Below are 9,141 nucleotides of genomic sequence, written 5' to 3' on the forward strand. Positions count from 1 at the left end.
GGGTTTAAAACAGATTATGGTGTTACTGTCACTTCTAGTTCTATCTATCAACATTCCTCAGACAAGGTAAGCAATACAATAAAACTCGTTTTTACTTTCCATATATATCGGCTAATCATAATTATTGTTGTCATTTAATATTATTATTATTGTTATTATTAATAAACTACAGGTTGAAGAGAGTAGTAGTGAGAGCCTAATGGACTATCCAAAAACAGGTCCTAACACACCAGGTGGAAGCCGTTTTCGTCCACCACATCCTATGATGATGAAGAAAAAGATTTCCTCGTATAAAAATAAAGTTTAACTGTAATTGATCGTTATAATTGTAGTGCGAAAAATCCTTGGGTTTAGGGGTTGGGAACCTTCTCATTCACTCTTTTTTAACAGTCAATCAAAATTTGCCATATAATATTATATTTAAAAATAAATCAATTTTTTTAAAAAAATTAACTAAAGAAACAAGATCAGTAGACTTTTTATTAATGCGTTTAAATATTAGTTTGAATAAAAGTTTGAGTTTTGTTTTTACAATTTAACAAATATATATATATATATATATATATATATATATATATATATATCGGTTTAGGTTTTTAAAAAAGTATTTAGGATTTAATTTTTTTACAATATTTTTTTTAACGTCGATTTTGGTTTACAAAGAAAACTAGGTTTTAGACTGTACAATTAAAAGAAATTATATGTCGGTTTAGGTTTACAAAAAAATAGTTAGAGTATAGATTTTATAATTCAAAAAATCATATGTTGGTGTAGATTTACAAAAGTGTTAATAAGTAGGTTTACATTTTACAATTAAAAAGTTATATCAGTTTGGGGTTACAAAAGAGTGGTTAGAATTTATATTTTATAATGAAATAAAATTATATTTCAGTTTATAAATGAATGGTTAAGGTTTAGATTTTATAATTAAAATAATATAACTAATGTTAGGGCTTATAAATTTAAAATTAATATTTTGGTTTTTGTTTATTTATTTATTAAACTATAGTATGTTGATTTAATTCAATTGCTTTAATTATTTAGATAGTAGTAATTATTTTATCTTATTTACATATATTACATTGCAAATTGTGATTGACTAATAAATAAAGGAAGAATGAAAGAAGTTCACCCTTAGGTGAATCCAAGAATTTTCCAATTTTTTGCAAAACATCACTAAACATAAGATAATTATGATTTGTTGAAATCTTATAAATTCTTATATTAAAATAAAAATGAATAATAAAATTGAAATTCACTGAGTCTCGGTCTAAATCCTTAAGCTAAGATCAACATCACTCGAGCACCATATTTTCTAAAACTTACCTGCATGGGATCAGAACTTATGTGAGCGAAAAATCGTTTAGCAAGACTACAAACCCGACGAAAGAGTATCAACACAGTCATCTGATCCCTCACAGAAACATGTTTATGGTAGTTTGCACTAACTGCCATATATTCTAAATTAATTACTTATAAATAAATTAGATCACATCAGAAGCTATACTATCATAACTATATTATTAAAACATAACGACCAAATTGCAGTAAAAGTCTTTCTCTCTCTTCAAAAAGGGCTATCGAAGAGGGGAAACATAAATTCGTTGTCCTAGCCGTCGCCTGGTCTCACGCTACCGGCGAGAAATTCCTCTTTCCCCTTCCTCTTCCTTTCTTTTTTCCCTGTTGAAGCATTGATTGCGAACCCAGATCCCCCAGATCCAGATCTAGTTTCTGCCGGTGAAAAATTTCCAATTCCCATTTCAGCCCAGGCTCAGATTACTAAAATATCTCCAGATTTAGCTATGGGATTCGAGAGTTCCTCTTCCTCCCAAGTCAAAAAGATTGATTCGGATATTGCTCCAACTCTCGCGGGGCCTGGCCCAATTGTTCACACAAGTTTTGTTCCATCACTTACTCCACAAGTAGAGGTGAAATCACCACCGATAATTGATGACACACAGCTACAATGGGCTGAACGGTTCAAATCCACTCTACGAAACTTAAGCAAAGCCACTCAACCTACCTTCACAGAAGACGGTACACCGCGTGTTCGTTCTCCAGCTTCAGTCGTGCTCAAAGCTTCGGGCACATGGAGGGAACATATAGTGGCTCACATTTATTGCAACCCTCCACTGGTCAAAAAAATCTTTGTAGATCTAAACCCAATTTGGGGGAGAGAAGGTCGCATAAGTATTCGATGCTTACTGTAACACGCCGACCACCACCTCTTAGTGGGCTCCATGTCCAATCCTAGTCCATGGGCCCAACTTTCTTACTGGGTCTCACGTCCTCTCACTAGGGTCGTGACCCCATCTATATCCGACATAGGTTTGCTACGTTCGGGAGGCTTTAAAGACTTGTTACCGCCCCTACAAGTCACCACATAATCTTTCCCTGTGTTTTGTCCTCACTCGTACAGTTCCAACAGTCACTTCCCGGAAGGTCACCCATCCTGAGACTACTGCAGCATAAGCACACTTTACTGTGGAGTTTTCTCAGGACTCTTGACCGAAAAGATAAGTGCACTTTGGTGACATAGGTGGTCAAATCAATTCTTTTAAATCTCTATGCAAGTCCCTGAAACTGAAGTGTCACATTTACCAAACAGGATAATACTTATCAACATTCCATTTGAATCTATTCGAAAATGGGTTTTCAAGGTTGGGTGTTGGCAAGCTGGTAACTGTCTCTTCACGGTGACAGCTCGGTCTCCAACAACAACCCTTTGCCCAGTCAAGCTAGTGTCATTGCCAATTTGGGTTATACTTAAGGTTGTCCCTCCTCATCTCTACTCATTATCGGGTCTAAGTACGATTATTTCAGGCATAGGTAAACCATTTTATACAGAGAAACACCAATTACCGCCTTTAGCTGTTGATACCAGAATTAAGGTTAAAATCATACTAAAAAGGTCCTTCCTCAATCAGTGTTGGTAGAAGACGATGATGGGAATGAGGTCAGAATTTGGGTCGAATACCCTCGTCTTCCACCAAAATGCGACTACTGTGGTGAGTTCGGGCACCTTTATCATTGATGTCCTGTGGCTCCATCCATCTCTCCCAACTGGTCAAACCCAATCTCAGTTGATCCATCAATCAAACCAACTAATGAATTAGTAGCTTCTAGACAACAGAGAGGAGCTTCGTCTTCAATTGTTCCATCTATACTGGTGATTGTTCCCACTCCCAAGGCAACTCATCAATACCTCGACTCCCCAGCCATTGATCCCATGATTGACTGGACGGTAGTTACACGGCATTCTCGTTCTCCAAAGAAGATGGACTCTAACTTAAATGGAGTGAAGGACAATACATATGTATTGGATACTCGTAGTGCTGGTAATGTTGATGCTTGAAGTAACTCGTGCAAGGGGGATGTTCAGCAGACTATGAGGAAGTCCAATACCAAGCATTAGAATTCAGGTTCTGTGACAAAGTCTGGAGTGGAAGGGGGTAGTAAGGATTCGACCTCAAGGGCTCAAATTGCTATTGGCCTGACTCTTTCTTCAATTGATAAAAGAACTAGGAAAGATCCTCCCAAGCAAGCAAATATTGGGAAGAATGTAGGAAGCTCAGTGGACGACAGCCTACCAAGGGTTGTCCCCATCATAAAGCTTGAAAGCTTTTCTTTCAGCATCTTTTCTCCATCATTGAGCTTTCAACATCTTTTATCCACCCATCAATGATGATGAAATTTTTTTTTCATAATATAAGGGGGCTTAACAGAACCTCTAGACAACATCAACTTAAGAGTTGGGTTCTGTCTCTAAGACCTCTTATAGGATGCATTTTGGAAACTCGGTTCCAGGAAGAAAATGGGGATCCTATTTTGGCAAACAACTTTCCAGGATGGCGGTATGTAAACAACTACTCATATACTGCATCTAATGGTAGAATTTGGGTCGTTTGGTACCCTACTTTGAAGGTTTTCATACACAAGAAGTCGGATCGGGTTATTACTTGTGGAGTATTTGATACCTCTACAACTCAATCCTACTCGGTATCATTTGTTTATGTGAGGAACTGTATGGTAGCTAGGCGTAAGCTTTGGTCTGACTTGGAGGAGATATATCAATAGGGTAGCCAACAGAACCACCCATGGTTGATACTTGGTGACTTCAATCAAATCCTAAGAGCACAAGACCATTACTCCCTCCATCCTTACCCATTTTCGTTGACTGGAATGGCGGAATTTCAGGTCTGCATTGACAACCACAAACTAATGGAGATGGCTGGAAGTGGATCAAACCATACTTGGTATAACAACCAGGAGGCCAATCCCATAACCAGGAAGCTGGATAGGTGTCTCATAAACGAAGCATGGTTTAATTTGTATCCCCACTCCAATGCATTATTCGATGCTCCATGCCGCTCTGATCACACTCGTATATTGGTCTCGATGTCAATCGATAGAGAGACCCGGAAAGTGCCTTTCAAATTCTACAATTTATTCACAAGTCAACCGGATTTTCCTACTATTCTCCAGAACGCGTGGAACGGTCATGATCACAGTGTCTCAACTATATTTCGACTTTGTCAGAAGCTCAAGGGAGTTAAGATGGGTTGCAAGGAACTCAATAGGACATGCTTCAGCAACATACAAGCTCGTAATGGAAAAGCTTAAGAAGCGCTAATGAGAATCCAATCTCAAATTCTTACCAATCCTTCTCAGTTATTGTTTCAAGAGGAGAAGCAGGTAAAACAGAAGTGGTTATTCTTATCTTATGTTGAGGTATCCTTTCTTAAGAAGAAGTCAAGGATCATATGGTACACTAAAGGGGACTCCAATTCTAGATTCTTCCACAATTCTGTCAAAGCTCACCAGGTCAGGAACAAGATTGTCACCCTTCTTAATGATCACGGGGAAATGATCTCATAAAAGACTCAGCTCAAACACCTAATAATTGTCTATTATCAGAAGCTTCTGGGTACCACGAACACCTCAGTGCAACCAATGACAATTGAGGAAATAAGGAATTTATCTCACTTCCGGTGTAGTGCCAAGTTAGCAGCCATACTCCAGGCGATTCCTTCACCAGAAGAGGTAACTTCTAGTATGTTCTCTCTCCTGAGAAACAGGACAGCCTGACCTGATGGCTTCACCGCAGATTTCTTCATCCATAACTAGGGAACAGTGAGACCAATTGTGATAGAAGAAGTCACATATTTCTTTCATATTGGGAAGCTCATTAAGCAAGTGAATGCAACGATAATTGCTCTCATACAGAAGACAACAGTCTCTGAAAAGTTAGGTCAATTCAGGCATGTTTCTTGCTGCAACACCATCTATAAGGTAATCTCAATGATTTTGTCAAAGTGATTAAAGTTGTTTAAAAACTTGGCAGTTCAGAAGAATCAAGTAGCTTTCATTAAAGGAAGATTGCCTTGTGAGAATGTCCTCTTGGCTTCAGAGTTGGTCAATTTTCACAAATTAGGACCAATAACTAGAGGCTGCCTCCAAATTTACATATCTAATGCTTTTGATAACTGCGATATCTTTACCAACATCCTAAAAGCTATTGAACTCCCCTCTAGATTTATCAATTGGTTGGTTACATGCTTCACTACTCCCTCCTTCTCAGTAGCACTAAACGGTGAGCTAATAAGATATTTTCCTAGGAAAAAAGGTTTGCGCCAAGGAGACTTCATATATGCTCCTCTGTTTGCCTTGGTAATAGATATTTTATCGAAGCAGTTGGACTTAGTTGTATCTCCGAAAAGGATTAAACCGAATCCTCTCTGTATTCAGCCTTTGAACACTCATTTAAGCTTTTCAGATGACCTCCTGGTCTTTTTCGAGGGGTCAGAATCATCTCTGGTTGGAATATTGAAAACCTTGGATACTTTCAAACTAGCCTCGGATCTGGGCATCAATCTGGCAAATTCTTCCTATTTCTTAATGGAGATAATAGGAACGTTATCAGATCCTTGGCCTTACGACTCAACTTAAGCCATGGTTCTTTACCTATTAGATATCTCGGGGTTCCACTATTACTCAAAAAATATTAGCTTCAGATTACCAACCGTTAATTGAAAAAGTGACGTCAAGAATGTCCGGTTGGACTCACCACTACCTCTTGTTTGCTGGAAGGCTTCAACTCCTCCAATCTTTGATTAATAGCACAACCAACTTTTGGGCATCAGTTTTCTAACTTCCATCAAAGTTCATAGAAGAACTGGAGATAATTTGCTCTCCCATTTTGTGGAAGGAAGTTGCAGATAGTGCTAGAGGTGCTAAGGTCTCATAGGAAGTTGTTTGTACCCCTAAATCGGCAGGAGGTCTTGGTCTCAGGAGGCTGGCAGACGGGAATAGAACTTTTGGGTTAAAGTTGATCTCTGGCTCCTCCTCTCTCAAGCTGAATCGCTTTGGGTGTCTTGGGTAAAAAATCCCCTTATTAGAGGAAGATGCTTTCTGGAAGCTGAATTTAGAGGAGACTGGTGAAACTGAGGGAATTGGCAAGACCATTTATCCACTCTCACATTGTCTCGGGTGCATATACTCTCTTTTGGCAAGGTAACTGGACAAGGTTAGGTCAATTGATTGAAATTGGCGAGAATGGGCCTCGTGTCTCTGGTAATTGGATTCTCACTACTATGGCGGAAGCTTCAAGAATTGGTGAGTGAATCCTTCCTCGAGGAAGGAATCCTCAGGTACAGCTTCTACGAAGTTGTCTCCAAGATAAAACGACACCTAACTCATCTCTAGGAGAGGACTTCTTCAATTGGAAGCTAACTCCGGATCAATCAAACGAATTATTCTCCTCTCTGCAAACGTGGAAGCATTAACATCCTTTCAGTCCCCAAGTGTAGTGGCATTCACATGTTTGGTTCAAGGAACAAATTCCAAAAATGGCTTTCATGGCATGTGAAGAATATTGAACAGACTCACAACAAGAGACAGAATGAGACGCTGGAATATTCAGGTTCCTAATTCTTGCCTCCTCTGTCTAACCGGGTCTGAATCAAGAGATCACCTTTACTTCCAGTGCTCGTACTCCAAGGTCCTATGGTTTGATTTCTTCGCTCACCTATTGCCTCAGTTGCCAATCTCATTTAGTGGATTTCTATATTGGATTAAACGACCTACCACAAATTGAAAGCTTAATGTGATATGCAAGTTCCTATTTTATGCCCTAATATATTTCATTTGGTCAGAGAGGAATGTAAGAATCCACTCAACAGATTTTTGCTTGACGAATAGACTGAAGAAAGAAATCCAGCTCCTTCTTCAGAAGAAGCTAATTTCTCTTGACAACATGGCAGGCGCTATCACTTCACCTCAGGATAATTTTCTCTACCTTTGGTTTGAAAACTTCCAACCTAAGTAATATCTTATAAAGCTACTTGAGTTTGTTTGTTTTTTTTTGTTTTTTTTTTGTTTTTTTTTTAAAACAGAAAGACCAGGTACCCAGCAAGGCATCATCGATATGGTACAAACCTAAAATTGGCCGACCAAACCATAAGTAAAAAGAGATGAGATCATGGGTTGGTATGGATTGAGATTTTTCCACACATCCAAATTGGGGTTATGGTATATGACACAATAATCTGAAAATTGACAGTGATGTTGGTTAAAGTACAGTGGGGTTGGTGATTATTATTGGTGAGAAGAAGGAACAAGAGATCAAGGGTGAGTGTTCGTACGAATGTCCGTACAATCATCCGTACGAGTGTCCATACAATCAAAGCAATGAGGCCATGAGGGCCATTGGAGTGAGATGTGCAACAGTGGCCTTATAACAAAGAGGCCATGAGAAAGAAGGATCGAGAAGAGCATAAATATCTAGCAAGGATGAAGAATCACGTGTGTGCCTTTGGTAGGTGAGCTATGCGAGTCAAACAAAGGGAGGACGGGTCGCTTTCACCTTGCACAAGTTTGAGACAAGCCACACTGTGTCCCTTTCAGCTTACTCTCTCACCTAACAGCTATATGCCCTTTGTTCTTATATATTAGACCTTGTAACAAACATAAGAATTAATCTAATTAAGTCTTTACATTATTTTTTTATTCTTGTTCAAACTATTCTCTCAACTTCTACTCTACATTTTCCGCAATTCTAAGATGGTATCATAGCAAGGTTGTCGTTCTTGACAATCTGATTCTTCTATTCTTCTTATTCTCAAGATTCTTGTCATTCTTACTTGTTTCTAGTTCACCAATTTCACTTTCATTCTCTCGGCCATGGAAAACTCTAAGCCGCTAGTGCTACCAACCGTTCTCAAAAGAGGTAACTATCTCCTGTGGTCAAGAACCACCAAAACCGCATTATGTGGCCGCGGACTTTGGAGCCACATCGAAGGTGGAAAAGCTCTAAAGAAAGCCACCAAAGAGGATGGAGAGGAAGCTAGGCTCGAAGAAGAAGAAGCCAAGTGGTTCCAAGAAGACCAAACAGTTCTCTCCATCCTCAAAAACTCCCTTGAAGCCCCAATCCTTGAAGCCCCAATCCTTGAAGCTTACTCATATTGTGAAACAGCAAGTGAACTGTGGGAGACTCTCAAGAATGTGTTTGGCAAGATCTCCAACTTGACTCGTGTTTTTGAAGTAAGGAAATCTATAAACGACTTGAGCTAAGAAGATATGGAGTTTAACAAGCATTTCGGCAAGTTCAGATCCCTATGGCCCGAGTTTGAAATGCTTAGGCGAAACACCATGAATCCGGTGGTACTCAACGAGCGAAGGGAACAAGACAAGGTCTTTGCTCTACTCCTCACACTCAATCCAAATTTCAACGACCTCATCAAACATATACTAAGGTATGACAAACTCCCTAGCCTTGATGATGTATGCTCACAAATTCAAAAGGAGCAAGGCTCACTTGGCCAATTTAGTGGTAAAGGGGAGTTAGTCATGGCTAACAAAGGAACATTCAAGCCAGAGGATCAAAGATCAAAAGGAGGGTGTGAACATTGAAAAAGAAAGAGTCATACCAAGGACAAATGCTGGTTCCTTCACCCCCACTTGAGACCGAGTAACCTCAACAACAAAGATCCAAGAGCCAACCTCACTCACACTAAGGATGAACAAGCCGCTGGCTCATCAAAGAGTGGAGAAGAGACACCATCCGACGACTTTGTGAGGAAATCAGACTTGGAAGCATTCTTCAAGTCCCTGGCTCTCAAGGAGTCTGGTAAAACTTTCTTA

The 9,141-nt window shown here is 39.2% G+C and overlaps 1 protein-coding gene across 1 annotated transcript; it reads left to right on the forward strand.

Moving 5' to 3' along the window:
* LOC104760068 lies at positions 4,183-4,623 on the forward strand. The gene has a single exon (XM_010482917.1). It carries the CDS (start codon positions 4,183-4,185, stop codon positions 4,621-4,623), a length of 441 nt encoding a protein of 146 aa, XP_010481219.1.

This window comes from Camelina sativa, chromosome 17 (assembly GCF_000633955.1).
Source record: "Camelina sativa cultivar DH55 chromosome 17, Cs, whole genome shotgun sequence".
NCBI classification, from domain to species: domain Eukaryota; kingdom Viridiplantae; phylum Streptophyta; class Magnoliopsida; order Brassicales; family Brassicaceae; genus Camelina; species Camelina sativa.

Excerpts from the sequence above, each read along its gene's own strand:
- LOC104760068 (XM_010482917.1), top strand. The coding sequence starts at position 4,183 with ATGGCGGAATTTCAGGTCTGCATTGACAACCACAAACTAATGGAGATG.